The 19,661-nt window shown below is 51.3% G+C and overlaps 2 protein-coding genes across 4 annotated transcripts; one reads left to right on the forward strand and one right to left on the reverse strand.

The window, feature by feature from the left end:
* Window positions 1–179: 179 nt before the first annotated feature.
* Window positions 180–12,629, forward strand: SPMIP8 (sperm microtubule inner protein 8). The gene is made up of 6 exons (XM_060276459.1): window positions 180–402; window positions 950–1,011; window positions 3,449–3,623; window positions 4,386–4,447; window positions 5,502–5,534; window positions 12,570–12,629. Exons 1-6 carry the CDS (start codon window positions 180–182, stop codon window positions 12,627–12,629), a joined length of 615 nt encoding a protein of 204 aa, XP_060132442.1.
* On the reverse strand, window positions 11,442–18,827 carry ZNF319 (zinc finger protein 319). 3 transcript variants are annotated; one of them, XM_035118007.2, is made up of 2 exons: window positions 18,701–18,827; window positions 11,442–14,702 (listed from the first exon to the last, which is right to left on the reverse strand). In XM_035118007.2, the coding sequence occupies exon 2, from the start codon at window positions 14,453–14,455 to the stop codon at window positions 12,692–12,694; it is 1,764 nt and encodes a 587-aa protein (XP_034973898.1). In that variant the 5' UTR covers window positions 14,456–14,702; window positions 18,701–18,827; the 3' UTR covers window positions 11,442–12,691. The 3 variants fall into 3 exon arrangements, with proteins under 3 accessions (XP_034973898.1, XP_034973896.1, XP_034973895.1); XM_035118005.2 differs by having other exon boundaries at window positions 18,366–18,827; XM_035118004.2 differs by having other exon boundaries at window positions 17,891–18,827.
* Window positions 18,828–19,661: the final 834 nt, after the last annotated feature.

Here is a 19,661-nt window from a genome sequence, read left to right on the forward strand (position 1 = left end):
CCCCCCCATATCTTCCACTGGTAAGAGGAGGCCACTCCTTCAAATGGTGAGCTCAAAGATAACTCCAGTTCAAGGAAGAGTTTCTGCAGGAGGGACAAAGGGTGCCTTCACTTGCCCGGAGGACAGCATGGGCAAGGTGGTAACTCCCCTTTCCCTTTCCTCTGGCTAATTTTGCAGCAATGCCCCAAATGCTGGATTTGATCCCCTGTCCTCAAGATGCTCATCCTGTCTACGCCTCTCCGGCGGTCCTCCTCCCCCTGGAGCCCAGAAAAGTCATGCTGTCTGGAGTGAAGCATCACATCTATCACCCCCGCTTGCCAACATTAAGGCAGATGGATATGGACACCCAAGCCTTCAAGCTCACAGACGAGCATTGCAGGACAACCACCACTTGCTGCAAAGGTAAGATGGCTCATTGGTATTGAGAGCCAGGCCAGGGTGGTGACTGAGCATTGAACTCCAGGCCCGAGTTTGCTCTGCTTGTGGTGTTGTGCGAGTACAGGGCTGGCCCAGGATGTTTCGCCACTTGCGGCAAAAAACCTATGCTGCTGCCACCATCTGGAAGCAGACTGCGGAAGCCCTGGCATGCTGAAGGTGTGGGGGGGGGGGAGAGGCCGGAGAGAAGCAAGTGGTAGGAGGATGTGGCCGCACTGGAGGGAGGAGATGGAGGTGGTGGCAGGCAAGAAACACCTCAGGCCCAGATCTACTTAGAAACCTCAGAGGCTGTTCTCTTTCCCCTTCAATCCACCTATGCATCAAGGTGATGAGGACTAGGAACTTGCATACTATATTCTAAAACCAAAACCAGGATTCTGGTGTAGTGGCACGTTCTGCAATTCACCTGACACTTTTAGAGAGGCAGGGCCCTCGGCCAGCTGGGGTGAGGCGGGTAATCTTTACATCTCTGACTCATCTTTCTCATTTGTGTTTGTTTCCCCCTCCCCCAAAGATGATTTTGAAAATGCAACGTTCACCTTGGCTGGAGCGCCCGTCCAGCGCCTCCCATCCCTGGTGAGTCACTTCCATCAAATGCTGCTACTGTTGTTGCTGCTGCTGTCATCCTATGGTCCATCCATCTCTGCAGAGTGTTGGGCGGCTAGGTGAGGAAGTGGAGAAGGCTCCTGAAGTTCTCATAGTTGGATCACGGAGGGATTCAAGCAGATGCTGCTTGTATGGCATACATCACCTGCTGCAATCCCCTCTTCCACACAACTATGAAAGGCGCAGGAGCCCTCTGCATTATGCCTACCCCATTTGCTTTTTTTGAGCAAAGCACAGTACTTAACTTAAGATCATCACCACCATCATCATCATCAATTTTTATTTATACCCCGCCCTCCCCAGTCAAAACCGGGCTCAGGGCGGCTCACACCAATAAAATTACAATAAAACATAAAAAGCAATTAATTAAAATACAGACCAAAATACAGTATTAAAATTTAAAATGCAGCCTCATTTCGAGTAGTCCACAAATTCAAGCCATGAGGGAGGAAAAACACAGGGGTCAGACTAAGTCCAACCCAAAGGCCAGGCGAAACAGCTCTGTCTTGCAGGCCCTGCGGAAAGATGACAAATCCCGCAGGGCCCTGGTCTCCTGTGAAAGAGCGTTCCACCAAGTTGGGGCCAACACTGAGAAAGCCCTGGCCCTAGTAGAGGCCAATCTAGCCATCTTATGACTCGGGATCTCAAGAATATTGTTGTTTGTGGACCTTAAGGTCCTCCGCGGGGCATACCAGGAGAGACGGTCCGTAGATACGAGGGTCCCAAGCCGCATAGGGCTTTAAAGGTCAAAACCAGCACCTTAAACCTGATCCTGTACTCCACCGGGAGCCAGTGCAGCTGGTAAAGCACTGGATGAATGTGATCCCGTGGCCGGGACCCGCTAAGGAGCCTCGCTGGGTCAGCTTCAAGGGCAGCCCTGCGTAGAGCGAGTTACAATAATCAAGCCTGGAGGTGACCGTCGCATGGATCACTGTGGCCAGATCAGGGCGAGAAAGGTAAGGGACCAACTGCTTGATACGGCGGAGATGGAAAAATGCCACCTTAGCTGTGACTATAACCTGTGCCTCCTTGGAAAGGGAGGCGTCGAAGGTTACACCCAAACTCTTGACAGAAGGCGCTGGCACTAATTGAGCCCCTGCAAGAGATGGGAGTTGGCCCCCCAGCCCTAAGTCGTCCCGACCCAGCCAGAGGACCTCTGTCTTCAAAGGATTTAGCTTCAGTCGGCTCCCACGTAGCCATCCAGCCACAGCTTCCAAGCACCTGGTCAGTGTGTCCGGGGCCGAGGCAGGGCGGCCATCCATCAATAGATAGATCTGGGTGTCATCAGCATATTGATGACAACCCAGCCCAAAACTCTGGACAACTGAAGAGCTTTCAGCTGGATCACGGTGCCTATGGGAAACCAGTGAGCGGAACGTGAGCATAGGAACACTCTCCTCTCCTGTGGTTTCTAGCAACTTCATAAGCATTGCTGCCTTCAGCTGTGGAGGCAGAGCATAGCCATCATGGCTATTCTAGTAGCCATTGATAGCCCTTTCCCTCCATGAATAGCCCTTTCCCTCCATGACCATTCCTGCCTCCTGTGGAAGTGAGTTCCATAGTTTAACTGTGAGCTGCATGAAGAAGTCCTTTCTTTTCTCTTGTCCTGAACCTCCCAACATACAGCTTCATTGGATGTCCATGAGTTCCAGTGCTATGATAGATGGAGAAAAACTTTCCTCTATCCGCTTTTCCCAGACTATGCATAAATTTCTATCATGTCACTTTTAAAAGATGAGCCTGGGTGAGCTGCTGCTTCTATATAGGAAACAACTTCTCTGCCTCCTGGTGTGTGTTTGGGGGAAGGATATAGGAGGCTGTAAATAATAATAATAATAATAATAATAATAATAATACCCCATCCATCTGGAAGGACTTCCCCAGCGACTCTGGACGGCTCACAGCATATATGAAAACATACTAAAACATCAAACATTAAAAACAGGGCTGCTTTCAGATGTCTTCTAAAAGTCCTGCTTACTCCTTGGAGACATCAGTGTGTTCTGAACATGCATTTTAAAGCAGAAAAAAGTGTGTGTTCCTAGAAACATGCAGCTGCACTTAATCATCTCTCACAAAGCCTGAGGAAGTTGCATGGGGTAAGTTGCATAAACGCCCATCTACCTGGTTCCACTGCCCATTGCCTGCTCTGTGCCAGCCTTTCCCAACCTGGTGCCCTCTGGCTGTTTTGGACTGTCTGTAACTCCCACCAGCACCTATGGGATTTGTAGTCCAAAACGGCTGGAGACCACCAGGCTGGGGGAAGCTGATCTGCACACATTTCTCCCTCAGAAATTGAGGTGGACATCACCACATGCGAGCGCGGGAAACTGAGCGTGGGAAACTCTTCTGTGCTCTGCTGTGTCCAACTGCAGGGGCGCCTTGTAGTAACTTTGTCGTTGCTCAGGGTATGACAGAGCTGGGCAGGTCATTGACCCAAAAGTACCGAGCAGGGAAGATGACGCCTTTCTTGCCCAGCACCAACCAGGAGGAATGGCCCAGCTACACCAGGGCTATGGACGACTGGTCTCGCTTCGTCTCCAGCGCAGGAGAGTTCAAGGTGCCCAACTTTAGCAAAAAAGGTAGGAGATCCAGCTGCCTTCAGCATCCTTCTGTCTTCCAGGAAGTTGCACCAGAGCCATTTGCTGGCGTGATCAGGTCCTCAAAGTGAGAGTTTTCCCAGGGATTGGCTAAAACTCCTCCAGATGCTTCCCAGCTTGTGATCTTCCCGCGATCTTGCTTTGTCCACATGGTGATTTCGCCAGGTCATAGAATGGTCATGAAAAAATGTTCCCAAGCCAGACATTATTATAAAGAAGGTTCTGTGAACTGGAAGGCAGAAGAACCATGAGGGCCTTTGCACCAATCCCTGGTGTCTTTCAGCTACACTTGGTGGAAACGATTAGATTAGCCATCCCCAACCTGGTGCCCTCCAGAAATTTTGCACCACAACTCCCATCGGCCCCGGGCAATGCTTGGCCACAGGGACATGCTACTAACAGTCCAAATGGTTTCCTATGAGTGGCGGTGTGAAGTTCCTTTCCTGATTGGGGAGCTTTGTCAAATGCAGGAATCCCAAAGCAATCCCCAGCGTTGCATGGACTGATTCTGCCCTCCCTCCTGACCTTCCTTTACTTTCTCATTCTGAAGCCACTCAGTGCAGAAGGAAGGAGTTGGGGCACTTGGTTTTTGCACAGCAAGTCTTGCCAAATCCCTGCCATTCCCAGCTTTCCCTCTGGGCCTGCGCACAGGAACACACCAGAAGCACTTGTGGCTACTTAGCTGCACCAGCCACAGCTGGCAAGGCAGACCAGGCAACTAATCCCTCTGTGCTTCTTTCACAGTTCTTGGTTTCAGCTGTTATGCCGTGAGGTACTTAAAACCCGACGTCACGCAGACCTGGCGGGTAAGAGACTGTTGTTTGCTAGTGTGCACGTTTGGGGTGAGGAGTGGGAGGTGGTGGCTGAAGCAGCTTTTGTCTGGATGCCCTGGAGAGAATTTCTGAACCTGGGGTGGCGGAGTAAGGACCTCGGGACCAGGGACTGAATGCGGCCCCCTTTGCCTCTCTCTGGCCCCTGGGATTCTCTGTAAGCTATGTCTCTCACTGCCCCTTTCTCAAGTTGTTTCCTGGTTGGAAATCATCCTTGAATCTCTGAAAATGAATTTTGTTAGCTTGGAAGCAAAATGGAGAGATATGGGGGGGGGAGAAGTAGTGCAGTGTGTGTGTGTGTGTAGAAAGAAACCTCAGTTTGTGGCTGGCAGAAAGCCCTGCTGGGCAAAGGTTAAGAACAGGCATAGGCAAACTTGGCCCTCCAGATGTTTTGGGACTACAACTCCCATCATCCCTGACCAATGGTCCTGTTAGCTAGGGATGATGGAAGTTGTAGTCCCAAAACATCTGGAGGGCCGCAGTTTGGGGATGCCTGGTTAAGAGTCACACAACTGTTGCCTCTGGCCCCTTGCTGCCTCTGGCCACTACTGGCATACAGGCCCCCAGAGGGTTGCTCCCTAGAGAATGTGGCCCTCAGCCTGGAAAAGATTCTCGGTCCTAACCTTTCTAAGAAAGGCACATTCACAACCAGGGTCTCCAGTCCACAGGGCCTGTTGTGGAGGGAATGGATAACTGAGTAGAGAAGCGATTAAAATGAAATAGAGCATTCCCAGAGAGGATCTGGCTGGTACTCTGAACAGAAGCACTCTACACTGCAATATTTTGTGTTAGGTTCTGCACCCCACCCCCACATACCTTGGATTTAAGATTTAACAAAACTTAAAGCATCATCTTTCTCCCGTTTCATGCTAGTATTGCATCAACCAGAACCCAAGTTTAAGTAGATATGGACCAAAGCCCATGCCTTACAACACTGTGTAAGTATCATCACATGCACCTAAATTCCTTTAGGGTTAACAATCACCTCCCCCATATCCCTTGAATAACTCATCTTTTTGTTTTGTTGCAGCAATACCTACAGGAGCTTTGGATCAGCACACAGGTAACTGGCTCTGCTGGCCCCAAAGGAACAAAAGGGGCAAAAAAATAATAATCCCACCCAATTCAGTGTGAGAGAGGAAAAAGTCACATGCTATTGAATGAAGGCTAGCCAGCCATCAATGCTCATGAGCCAGATACAACCAATTCATTGTCAACTGGGCAGACTTTGATCTTGCTCTTTTTGGAGCAAGCCATCAGGCTCACACATGGCTTTCATTAAGAGCCTTGTTATCTGGGGGCCAAACCGGATGTGACTCGGACCACAATGGGACTCACTCCCGCACAAGGCAGTAGAGGCCACCCACTTAGATGACTTTAAAGAAGGTTAGCTGATTTCACGGAAGAGAGTGCTATTGATGCCTACAAGCCATACTGCTGCTCTGCATCCATGGTCAGAGACAGTAGTGCTTTTGAATACCAGTGGGGAAGAGTGCTCTTGTTCTCAGGTCCTGTTTCCAGGATTCCCACAGCCATCTGGTTGGCCATTGTGAGACCAGGGTGCTCAACTAGATAGGCCACTGGCCTGATCCAGCAGGCTTTTCTTGTGCTCTTAAAAGGAACAGAAAAGGGTTTTCAATGAGTATAAATAATCCCCCTCAAAGAATGGTGCTTTTATGACACAGTAAATGAATGTATAGAAAAGGACAGTGGTTGCTGAGAGTACAACTTGCACAAGTATTCATTCGGCAGGGAAGAGTCATTTTAGTACACTGGATGGACAGTGGAATCGGGAATTCAAAGATGAGAATTCAGAGCACTCATCTTTCGCACATGGACAAAACCAACCATCACCAACCGTCCCCAACCTGATACCCCCCAGGTACCATCTAGGTGCTTTGGATTGTAACTCCCACAATCCCCATTCACTAGGGCCATCAATGGGAGTTGTAGCCCAAACATCTAGAGGGCACCAAGTTGGGCAAGGCTGGACAAGACTCTTTGTATGCCACCCCTAAGTCAACTAATGGCCCAGGAAGCAGCACCAGTGCTCCCAGCTCAAGCGATCTGACCTTGGGCGACTCTGATTTTGAAATAACTGGTTGTGGATTTATGAAATGGTCTCTCCTGTTGATTTCTAGCCGCTCGCACTATCTCGAACCTTGGCGCTAGGAGACAGACCACAGAAAAAGGAGCCACATGAATCTTCTCCTTCAGCTTTTGAACATCCACAAGGAATAAATGCTAATGGTTCAACAAGGAAGGTGCAGAGAAGGCGTTTCCTGGTCAAATAAAATACACTTCAAAGTGGGGGGGTGAGGAAACAGGAGGGGAGCAGCAAGGATAGCTAGTTCCCCCCACCTCAAAACTGTCTTGGCCTTCTTCCCAGCATGCTACAGCAAAGTGGTTCACAACAAAGAGACTGCTGCCCAGCCTTCACTGAGCATTTCTTACCAGATTCAGGAGGTGCCATCTTTGGTTCTTTGCAGCCATCAAGCCTGTTGGCCCAGAGCTTTTCAATGTATTGCTGCAACAGAATGAAGAGTAGTGGGACTTAAAAGGGAAAGCATTGCCAGGGGCCAGAGAATGGGTGATCCATTGAAGTCCCTGATCACAGAACTTTCAGGTTCAGAGAGAGCACTACTACCTGGTAAGGAATGCATTTTTTGAGGTAAAGGACAGGAAGGGGGAGCAGATGGCAACATCTCTTTGTAGTTCCTATCCCCCAGTTTGCCGTCTCAGTGCTATATGGAGTGGTTCTGTTGGGATCATGACGGAAGCGAGCAGAGGGGATTTCTGGCCTCTGTACAGCCCAACCCTAAAGGGCTCCATCACATGAGGTTTGGGGATGCCTGGGCTAGAAGAATGAGGCATCCTCAGAAAGTGATTCCCCCTCCCTGTCCTCACCGTTGATACCAGTATAAGCCACAGATCCGCATGCATTTCTGTTTAACGGCAGGTAGAGGTGGCATGCTGGTCAGCTCCCTGCCTAGTCTTTTCACCAAGATTTCCCTCGGGCCACAGAAGGGAGGTGAAACATCCTCTGGCTGCTGCCCTTGGCCAGGGGGCAAAGGGCTGTTGGATTGGTTGCTGAAACACCTCTCTGCCCAAGGAAGTATCAGCCCAGCACCAGGATACCGCTTTGGGAAAACAGTCTTCATCCAAAAACTGGGATAAACAGAGCAATATGGCTTAGGCCCAGGCTATCTGAAGGCCCATATTCCCCCATAAGACCCTGCCCAGGCTCTGGGATCTTCAGAGGAGGCCCTTCTCTCAGCCCCACCACCCACACTGGCACACTTGGTGGGGACACAGGAAAGGCCTTCTCAGTGGCTCCTCCCTTCCAACAGAAGCTAGACTGGCTCTCTTTGTTGTCCATCTGGCAAGTGAAGCCATTTTTTATTCTGACAAGCCTTTGGGAACTGTTTTTTTAAGGAAAGGGCTTTTAATAGTGCTGTGCGGTTTTTAGTGTATTTTAATAGGTTTGTTTTTGCGTTGTTTTGATTCTATTATAGTTTATTTACTTTTTATTACCTTTTATATGTTTTTAGCTTTTTTTGTATTTTATCTCTGTTGTTTTAATTTGTGTAAGCTGCCTTGAGCCCTGGTCTGGGGGAGAGGCAGGGTTTAAATACAATAATGATGTACTGTACAATAAATATTCCACAAATGCTGCCGTGCAGATGGCAACTTGCCCTTTTTAATGTCACGGAGGTGCCGTTTGTTAGCAAGGGTGAGTCAGTGAGGGTTACAAGCCTGGTGCCAGCCAAGGACAAAAGCTTTCCCACTGTTTACCTGCTACAGCTGCAGGTTTCTTCCAAGTGGAATGCAAGCAGTCATTAGCGGCAAGGGCCACTTGCCCAGCCTGGTGGCCTCCAGATGTTTGGATCGCAACTGCAAGTTGGCTGAGGCAGACAGGAGTTGCAGCCCAAAGCATCTGGAGGGCACCAGGTTTGAGAAAGTAGGACTGGAAGCAGGGAGATCCAGATTCAGGGTCTCACGCAGTCAAGGGACACACCCTCAGCATAACTTGCCTCACAGGGCTAAGGATAAGGTGGGAAATGGGAGCCCTATGGATGCTCTTCCAACCTCTTCCTCCCTAGGGGAAGGGGCAGAGAAGGGGGGGGGATTCTCACCATGAAAGCTATCCAACTTTGTCATTAGCATAAGGCAGAGGTTTTCAACCTTTTTGAGTCCATGACTCCCTTGAACAACCACTGTACATTCTTTCTGCAGCACCCCTGTGGGGCTCAGGAGCCCAGTTTCTCACCCTTTTTCGAACACCCTCCCTTGCAGTGTTCCCTCAGCCTCTTCTTCTCTCCCCTCTCCTTGGGAGACCTCTGGGCAGCCACTGCTGCTGCCCCTGCCCTAAAGAGAGGCACCTCCTCACACTGCCCCACAGGGGCCTGGGACTTGTCTGTCCATTCCCAACAGCAAGGGCTGGAGGGCTGGCTGGCTAGGCTCCTTTGCCTGCTTGCTTGCTTACTCCGAGACTACCTTAGCTCCTGCACCCCCTGGCCAGTCCCAGAGGAACCGTTCGCCAGCTGTAGCCAGAGCTACTGTAACAAACAGCTGTGGAAGCCTTTGGGAGGCAGAGACATGAGAGGGCATCAGAGGAGGGAGGGAAGGAAAGAGGAACAGAGGCCAGTGTTGCCTGCAGCACCCCTGACCATCATTCAAGGCACCCCAGGGTGCTGGGGCACACTGGTTGAAAACCACTGGCACAAGGTATCAAAGCTTTCCTGATGTCACTGCATTTTTATATTATTATACCTACTTTACTATTGTTGGGATGTTATTTGCAATGTTTTGCTTACTGTTAGGAGCTACTTTGAGCTTAACTTTGTTGCTGGAAAAGTGACAGACATATATGAAATAAAATCAAATGTTGATGATGATGTTTTCCTGTGTTGTTTCCATTATGCTAATCAATACAGTGGAACCTTGGTTTATGAATTTTCGGTTTACGAACGCTGTGGACCCATATGGAACGGATTAATTTACTTTCCATTACTTTCAATGGGAAAGTTTGCTTCAGTTTATGAACGCTTCAGTTTATTAACAGACTTCCGGAACCAATTACACCCATGCTTCGGGTTAAGTACGCTTCAGGTTGAGTACTCCGCGAACCCATCTGGAACGGATTAATCCACTTTCCATTACTTTCAATGGGAAAGTTTGCTTCAGTTTATGAACGCTTCAGTTTATGAACAGACTTCCGAAACCAATTGTGTTCATAAACTGAGGTACCACTGTACTTTTAAAATACCCAGCCACCATCTTACAGGTCAAGTGACCAGCCCTACAGCAGCGGTAGTGGGGTTTGGTGGCTAGACTTAGTCTAGGTAGACCTTGGTTTAAATCTCAATTCAGTCAGCGGCAATTTTTCAACCTCACACAGTTGTTGTGAGGATTGAAAAAAGATGAGCTGGGATGGGGGCTGAAGGGAGAACAACCACGTGCACCTCCCTGAGCTATTTGGAAGGGTGGGATAAATCTGGCCACCAAATAAAGCAACATACAGAGAAAGGCAACTTGGGCTGCGGGGCCGACCCTACGGCCAGGCTGGGTGGCGCAGGGCGCCAGGGCGCTGTGCCGCCAGGGGGGCACCACGCAGCTGCGCCCGCCCGCTGTGCTGGGAAACGGGGTGGGGGCGCCGGAGGGATTCGTCGCACCACAGCGCCAAATACACTTAAGACGGCCCTGTTGGGCTGCATTCATATTTAGCCTTGTTTTGGTTTCCTTTGTGCTAAAGGCAGAGAACAGGCCCACTGGCTAGCTCAGACTTCCCCAATGTGGTGTTCTTTCCAGATAGTTTGGACTACAAGTCCCATCAGCCCCAACCGGCACAGAGACTGATAGGAGTTGTAGTCCAAAACGTGGAGCTCCACCAGGTTGGGCTAACTAAACAGGCCAAATCCTTTTCTGAGAATCACTGTTTGTTTCCTTTCATCTTTAAGTCCCTGAGCCCCAACCACAAGCAGATTTATTTTTCCTCGTCACATTTCTGGTCTCAAGCTAGTCACTGGTGACAAGACCTCCTTCAAAAGGGGGAGGTCAGGGCCTTCTCCCCCAAACATGCAGCTATTACCCCTTCTCCCTGCGCATGGTGTTTGGCATCTCTGAGCAGGAGGTGGGGATAAGGGAAAATAGCCCCTGACAAGGCCTCCAGTATGGAACTGAGATCACTGGCAGGCAAGAGCTTCCTGAGCAGCTGAGCCTTGGGAAGGGAGAACCTGCAGCCTTGTCAACGCTGCCTTGGTTCCTCCGCTGAGCACTGGAGACACCGGGCCTGGAATCTGATTTGGACAAAAGAAGAATAAATTGCCCACAAAAGGACCCTCCCTGCTTTCCTGAGCAGTTCCTGAGCAGGCATCAGAGGGAAAGGGACCTTTCTTTTCAAAACATCCTGCTTAGCAGGCGACGGACGAGGTGACCCACCCAGGCCTTTTCAATTCAATCTGCCCAGCCTGCTGCAGAGCACAACCGGATGTTCTGCAAGACCATTCCTGGTCTCTTGATCACCAGTTTCCTCCCCAGAAAAGAAACAGAAGAGGAATTTCCATGACTGGTGCCACTCCTGTAGTTACGCAGCATATCGTGAACTCACTATTCAGAAATGTCAAAATGCAACGACTTTACCTGAGTGGATGTCTTTTAAGGATTCCAACGAACAGCCAACTGAGCTACACAGATTTTTAATGAATATTAAACTGCTTTTTTAAAAAAAGCAATATGAAAAATAATGAAGACAAACTCCATAAAAGTTAGTTCTATACAGCTGAGGTGTCGTGAAAGACAAGCGGTCAAAGTCAGCAGGCCCTGCAAGTGGTCAGGCACACGGCTCTGTGTCTTGAGAGGCAACTTTGGCCAGACCCATCCCAATGATCCACTTCTGTCCTCTTTTCATGTCCTGGGCAACTGGCAGGGATGGATCCAGGGCTAGAAAATGGCCTTCCCAGTGCCACTCTGTGTGTCCCGTGCGAAACAGATAAAAAACAAACAAAAGCTTTTTTTTTTTTTTGAGGGCTGCTCCATCGGCAGTTCTTGCTCTACCTGCTGCAGCAGCCTCCCAATTTAATACAGTTTGGGGGCTGAGTGTGGAAAGGGCAATAAACCACACACACACACACACACAGTGTCCCACAGAACGGTCCCAAAGGAAAGCATTTCCAAAGTCTCTGTGATACCAGCTGTAGCTTATTGCCAATCATATCACTAAAGCAAATGGCGCTCCTCTAGATCAATTCCAGGACAGATCTAGCAGCCCATTTTGAATGCTCCTTCCACCAAATTCTTTTTTTAGTTGCATGTAAAAAACAAAACAAAAAACTTTCCTTCCATTTTGATAGAGCCTAGAAATGACACAGAGAACCCTCCCCCATACAGTGTTAAGGGTCAAGCTTTGCTCTGGCTTTAGAAGACTTTTAAATATGTAACTGTGTTCCATCATGCCCTCCCTCTCTGTTGCCTTTCACACTGCCCTGGGACCCCTCACACCGCTGGCTTAGGCAGCACCTTGAGAGCTCCGGTATTTGGAGGAAATGAAAAGCCTCCAGCCCTGGCAGTTTTGGGCAACGGAAGCCAGGAAGAGGAGCACAAGGCATGGCTGCTCTGGGGCCTTCTCTCTCGGGTGTACGCTTGAACTGAACAAATGCACACAAGCAGAATTTCCCTAGGGATGGCACCTTAAGGGCAGCCGCGCCCACCAAGTCCATCTCTCACCATTTTACCTGCCTGGCTTCCCTTGCTGCGGAGTCCTGCCCTATAAATTTGAAGCAGCAAAGAACCCAACGTGGCAAATTTCTTTGAATATCACACTCCTCTCTGTAGACACGAATGCATCATGAGGGGCAGGGGTGGGGGAAGATGAGGATCTGGATTTGGTTGGCAGGCTTAAGGAACATTCATCCTGACCCAAAAAACAGACACTGCGCCTGGAGCAGCAAAGCAGGCCTGAGTCACAGCTGGTTCCAAAGGTACACTCAGCCCATTCATAGAAGCAAATGGGCCAAATTGACCAATTGCTGAGCCCAGTGCTCACACAGAGGCCACCGCTGCTTGCTCCAGCCCTCCCCACCCCCTCCACTGTTCGCAGGTTGGCCTGCAAAGGAGAAGGAAAGGGACCCACATGGCCCAGTCGCTTGCCGTAGCCTAAGCCCAGCGCTAACAGGGCATGGAGGATGACATGAACCTTTTCCCGCCAGTAGGGGGAGCTGCTCAGGGCAGGCAGGGCGCCACGGGGTACGTGCTCTCGGTGGAGGTGTGCTGGGCGCTGTGCTCCTGCAGGAGGCCCAGGTCCAGGAAGCGCTCCCCGCACCACATGCACTTGTAATGTTGCTCCCGGGTATGGACGCCGTGGTGCTTGTTGAGGTGCTCGCGCTGCTTAAAGGCCTTCTCGCAGGCGGGGCACTTGTAGGGCTTCTCCCCGGTGTGCACCCGCCGGTGGCGCTGCAGGTCGGAGGCGTACTTGAAGCGCTTCTGGCAGTCTGGGCACTTGAGGGGCCGCTCGCGGGCCGGGTCGCAGCGGTGCTGCACAAATTCGGAGGAGGAAAAGAAGCGGCGCTCGCAGAGGGTGCAGCGGAGGGGCTTCTCGGCGCAGTGCGAGGCCAGCTGGTGCTTCTGCAGGGCCGAGGCCCGCTTGTAGGCCTTGCTGCAGGCCGCGCACTTGAAGGGCCGCTCGGCGCTCTGCACGCAGCGGTGGCGCAGCAGTTCTGAGGACTGGCTGAAGCCCTTCTGGCAGGCGTTGCACTTGAAGAGGTTCTCGATGCCGTGGACGTGCTGGTGGTAGAGGAGGTGGGCCGGCTGCACAAAGCCCTTCTCGCACAGGGAGCACTTGAATGGCCCCACCGGCAGCTCCTGCTCAGTGGAAGGCGCTGGCGCTGTGGAGGTGCCCACAACCGCCTTGTGGGTGCGGCGGTGGCGCATGAGGGCGTACTGCTGCTTGAAGCTCATCTGGCAGAGGTCGCACTGGAAGGGGCGCTCTGTGCTGTGGGTGCGCTCGTGCTGCCGGAGGTCCGAGGGGCGGCGGAAGGCCTTGTGGCAGGCGCCGCAGCGGAAGGGGCGCTCCCCGCTGGGCGTGCAGGGGTGCTGCAGCAGCTCGGAGGACTCCTTGAAGTGCAGCTCGCAGACATTGCAGCGGAAGAGGTGGGCCTCCCCGGAGTGGGCGTACATGTGGCGCACCAAGTGGGAGCGGTGCTTGAAGGCCTTCTCACAGACGGTGCACTTGTAGGGCCGCTCGGCGCTGTGTGTGCGCTTGTGGTGCACCAGGTGGGAGGACTGGCTGAAGCTCTTGTCGCAGAGGCTGCACTTGTACGGCTTCTCCCCGGTGTGGACGCGTTCGTGGCGCGACAGCTCCGAGAGGTGCTTGAAGGGCTTCTGGCAGATGGAGCAGCTGTAGGGCTTCTCAACGGGAGTCCGGTTGAGCGCAGCTGGCTGCTGCGGTGGCGCAGGCTCCTCGGTGGCTGCCACGGCCGCCGCTGCAGCTTTGTAGGTCTTCTCACAGATGGAGCACTTGACGGCGGCGCTGCCGTTGTGGACGTTGTGGTGCTGGGCCAGGGAGGTGAGCAGGGAGAAGCCCATCTTGCAGACACCGCAGACGAAGGGCTTCTGCTCCACTTGCAGGCACTGGTGCTCCAGGAGATCGGTGGCCTGGTGGAAGATCTTCAGGCACTGGGTGCACTGGAAGGAGCGGTCGTGGCCCCCCTGCAGGCACTGGTGCTCCTGGGGGTTTGACAGGTGCCCCAAGTCGTGCCCACACAGCCCGCATTTTGTGGAAGGCTCTCCGCCACCAGCCGGGATGGAAGTGTGGTGCTGCAGGCTGCTGGGCTCCGGCTGGAGGAGGATGCCATAGACGGCACAGCCCAAGGGATTCTCCACCACAGCGCTGGAGGGGATGGGATGTTCCGGGAGGGCAGCGGTCCCAGCATGGTGTGGCACCGGCTGCTGCTGCTGTGGGGGCTGCTGCGGCCAGCTTTCTGACATGCTGGGGAAAAGAAATCGGGGTTTCCACAATAAGGGCTTCAGCTTCTCGACTGAGGCAAAGCAATTAAGGAGATCTGAGTTTGCAGCAATTGCTCCCAAACCTGGAAGTGACAAGCTTGTCGCACTGGGCACAACAATTCCCTGCTGCGGTAAGTCTCAAACCAAAGCAGACACCAGCAGACGGGACATCCTAAAGGCTGCAGGAGGCCTTTTGCCTGGCACCAGAATGGGTATGAAAGAAGGGAACCTGCAAAGGAAAGATAGCAATTCAGAGAGAAAGCTGCTTTTCTCGCTTAAAAAGCATATTTAATCTGCTAACGATTACCGCCCCACCACCCACACGTGTGGAGAGAACAAGCAAACAGAAAAGTAATTTTCGGCCAAAGACCGCTGGCTGGAGATTGCAGAAGTGTTTCTCCAATTAGGGACAAACCTTTTTCCATATTGAAAGCTTATATTGAAAACTCACACAACCATTGTTCGCAACTCTGCCATGCAAGTTCCAAGTACATGACTATACTAAAAAAAAAGCTCTGCAGCTTAAAGCAATTGCTACTGGAGAATTATCAACGGACACTTCCAAGGCTAGCCAGGAAGGCAGTCTTGAAGTTAGCAACAAAACACTCACTAATTAAGAAACAAGAACTCCCAAATGAGCAACTGGAATGGCTGCAGATCTCTCCTGAAGGACCCACCCATTTCAAGACATCCTGCACAAAACTTTGGATATTTTAAAAAAAAATAAAAATAAGAAGCTTGGAAGCAAGCAGCTGTCCCCACTAACATTTTAACTCCAAGGGGAGAACTATTTCACTAGGGGACACACACTAGTTGCAAGCAGCATAGATAGACATGCACAAGATATTTATGGAACAATTAGACAATACACAGACAAGGCGGCTCTCAGTGGCTACTACGCACAATGGCTTTGGGAATCCCAAAAAGGGAGAGTGCTATTGCATTTAGGTCCAACTTGTGGGCTTCCCATATGTATTTATTGAATGTATATCCTTGAAGGAGCCCAGAGTGGCAAACACATCTACAACATGAACAAATGAACAAAACATGCTATTGTACATCAATGGGGACACCACACACAATTTCGTTTTAAAGGTTTGGTACACCAAAGTGCAATGGTTGGCTTTAGTGGGAAAGTGAGCTGAAAAACAACAACTGATGTCCAAGAGGGGTCAAACTGAAAAGTTCACTTGATGGCAGGGTCCCCTCTTGTAACTTATGTGACTCAAAAGGAGGGTCAATTTCTTTCACCTGCCTCTCAAAAATCTATGTAGCTGGACAAGATTTCCAAACATTGTTGGTCACTGGCTTGAAAACCAAAGCTAATGAGACAAAAACATTATGTGCTTCTTGAAATGTGCTTTACATTTTTTATTGTGAATCTGCAGAAAGCTATCCAGCTTTCTCATTTTATTTGTGATGCTAGAGTTTGGGGGGAGGGAGGCGATACCCAGGCTAAGTTATGCCTTAGTTCCGGTTTTGTTCCTGTTTGTTTCGTATTTTATCTGTTTGTACATTCTGCAAGAATCTTTTGATGAACTTACTTTTTAAAAAAATATATATATTAAAAGAGTTAAAATGTTATAAAAAGTTTCAGTTAAAACATAGTCATCTGGTTGGCCACTGAGAGAACAGTATATTAGACTAGATGGAGGTGTCCAGCCTAAACGAGATTCAGGGCTTTTCTAATGTTGTTATGCTTTTAAAAACACCTAAACCATCCCTTTGTGTAAGTCTGTATGGCCAGGGCTCCCTTTCTCATCCCTTTTTTCAATCTACAGACTGCCCAGGAGCATTTATATTGCTTTATCGTGCTTGTTTTCCTTTAAGAACATCAGCCTTGGTAGATAATTTAGGTTGTAGGGCTCACAGTGCCTGTGATGTCAAGAGAACCGAGTATCTTCTCTATCCTCTCATATGCTTGGGTAGGAAAGAGTCTGCAGAGAAGTCCAGGAAGCAAGTAGAACACACTCTGGACTCAAGCTAAGCTAGTAAGCCACTATATTGCAATGGCCTAACCTTCAGGCTAAACACACCAGAGGATCTTTGACCTCTAGAACCTGGTGCAGCCATATGAGCTTATTAAACATATTAGGGTAGCATATGTTGCAAGGGGGAGGGGGAGAGAAGAAAATGACTGATGGATGCAGAACCAAGATGTCTCAGTTTCTTTTTATTTATTAATAACTTGGTAGTTTCCCAGAGAACTGTGTGGCATTTTAGTCTCAGTGGCACTTCTGAAAAAAAGGAAACACACTACGAGCCCAGCTGGTCAGCTTGCTGGGATGCAGAGAAAGACACTCTTTTGGCTACAGTTTCATCCCTGCTGGACTAATAGTACACACTAATTCTTCAAGATCCATTTTCTGTTCCTAATGTTCAACCCTGCCATCATGTCCAAAGCAAGGAATGCCCATTCCATCATGTTTCCCCCTCATTGATTTGGGGAACACAACCAGGGGCTCTCCCAGGATTAACTCTCTCTTATAAATAATAAAAGAATAATTGCCCACACTACTAAGTTAGTACAATCCATTTTGTACTGTGCTCAAGATTATTGTTTTTTGTTTTTGAAGACCCTTGCACAAAGAAAATAAAAAGTTTTAAAATACTATAAAGAGGCAGCCAGGTAGATAAACATCATTTGTTGATAATATGGCATCAACTCTGCAAACACTAAGCTGAACGCTAATCAAAGTTGTATCTGACAATACTATACAATGAGGGCAGGTGTGTGTGTGTGTGCTAAGATGGTTGCCCATGTAAGCAAGCTAGCAACGGCCAGGTATCAAGTGGTGGAGAAGCAGAAGCTAAACGTTCCATGGAAAAGAAACAATCTAAGAGGGGAAAAGCTCAAGAATTCAAGCAAGCAAACCCACAGCCAAATGATAGGAAAGAAACCTTCCAGTTTGGTGAAGCAGAGCCACCTATCACAAGTTTTCTTGGAAATTGGTCTATCTGGGGACCAGCCTTAGAGCTTAAGAATTTTACCGCAAACTGGTCCCTCCAGATGTTTTGGTACTATAGCTCCCATCATCTCCAGTGATCACACCTCTACTGAGCCCAGGGAGACATCTGTGCACCCTGTTGCCAGTCCATCTACTCTCTCAAGGTGCATAAGACAAGACAGCAGTGTAACTGTGAACTCTCTGCTCCACTACCTTAAAACACTGGGAGATTCAGGAAGACAAAAAAAAGGTACATTTTCACGAAGTGCATAGTTAAACTATGGAACTCACTCCCACAGGAGGCAGTGGCGGCCACAAACTAGGGCGGCTTTAAAGGAGGGCTATTCTTAATTTTTTAAAAGCAGCTCCATCTCCTCACTCAAGGGCACGATAATTTGGCCAGATTCTCTGCTTGAGCCCATCCTTAGAGAGGGGCTCAGCTGCATACATCTGCCCTCTTCCAACTTACAGAGAATTTCATCTTGCCAGGTTTTGCAGCTCAGTGGCACAGCATCTACTTTACACACAGATGGTCCCAGATTCTCTCCTCCAGGTAAAAAAGGATCCCAGGTGGCATAGAAAGGCTCTTCTCTGCCAGAGACTTGGGGAGCTGCACCCACCCCAAGAAGCCAGGTGAAGGCTGGACAGTCCAGAGCCCTAGCGGTCCTCTCCATTCAGGTTACCCAGGCCCACATCCAGCAGAAATGCCCGGGGGGGGGGGTGACTGGGTTGTTAAGGGCTTCACCACATTGCAGAGCCCACGGAGATTGTTCATCCCCATCACCCTGCAACGCAAAGGTTTCCCGCCCCCCAGGCAAGATGCCAGCCTTTTTTTCGGCCAGGCAGGCGCCCTCCGGATGTTGCGGGTCGCCAACTCCCATCAGCCCCAGGCAGCTGTGCTAGCCAAAAACATCTGGAGTTGCGGAGGGGGGCGATCTACACACCTGGAGGGCCGTGGGTTGCCCAAGGCCGCCGGCCAAGAGGTTGCGTCGAGGCCGATCGGGCTGCCTCACCCCGCCGGCCCGGGAGCGCCGCCTTCACACATTATCGGGGCGTCTCCCGTGCCGCTGGCCGGGCCTCGGCCTACTCCGTCCAAGGAGCAGGGCAGGCGGCCCCGCTCGGGGCCAGGAGCGCTTTTTTCCTCCTCCTTCCTCCGCCGCCCGCGGGGAAAGTGACCACCGCTCCGCTCGGCTCCGTGTGGCCGGCGGGGCAAGAGCTCCGGGGCAAGGAAAGAGGAGCTTTAGCTTCGCCCTGCCCAGCTTCCTCCCTTCTCCCCTACCTGGAGAGCGAGGCCCGGAGGTGTCTCGCGGCCTGCTCGCCCCGACGGATCCCCGGCCTCGCGTAGCAGCAGTCCCAGCGGCGAGGAGAGGCGAACCGGGGCATGGGCCGGAAAGCGGCGGCAACGGCGGCGGGGGGGGGGGCGGGGCGGCGTCGAGCCAGCCGGAGGAGAGAAAGGAGGAGGCGGAGGAGGAGGAAGGGGCGGTGTCCAGCAGGGGAAGAACCCCGCCGTGGGATCGGGGCCGCCCTCTGCCGGCCCGAGCGGAGAACTGCGGCGCACAACGCTCGGGCCGGGTGGGGAGGGAAGGAGGGAGGGAGAGGAACCGGGGGGAGAGGCCTCCGCTCCGTCCCTTACCGAGGCACGGCGGCAAAACTGCAGCCGGTACTGCTGCTGCTGCTGCTGCTCGTCGGAGCCTTCGGGGGCTTCACCCACAGCTGGATTAGGAAGGCAGGCAGGGAAGCGGGGATCCTCTTTCGCACCCAGCCTGTCCCGTAGCAGCCAGTTGCAGCTGCGCATCCCCGACGCCAAAAGCCGCCAGGCCTCCAAATCCCTAGCCCGGGGTCTGCAACAATAATAACCGCAAGGCAGGAGGAGAGTTCACACGATGCGCCCGAAAGAGGGGCAGGTCCTCGTCTCTCTCTATTGCGGGCAAACTTTGTGGAGAGCGAAGGTCTCCTGAGCAGCGCCCGCGGGCCCGTTAGACCCGAGGCGGAGGAACAGAACGGATGGCCTTGCCACGAAGTGGTCCAGAGGGGGTGGGGAGAGAGAGAGAAGCGGGTGTGCAAGGAGAGCAAGTGTCAGTGGGGCTGTTGCGGCTGAGCATGGCTGACTTCCGGCCCTCTTCCAGGATATTCCATTCCTCTCCCCCTCAGCCCCCTCCCAGTAAGAGCTGTTTGACAGTGGAACGGACTCTCTCAGAAGGTGAAGGAGTCTCCTTCATAGAAGGTTTTTAAGTAGAGGT

Source organism: Zootoca vivipara, chromosome 6, assembly GCF_963506605.1.
Source record: "Zootoca vivipara chromosome 6, rZooViv1.1, whole genome shotgun sequence".
Lineage (NCBI taxonomy): Eukaryota > Metazoa > Chordata > Lepidosauria > Squamata > Lacertidae > Zootoca > Zootoca vivipara.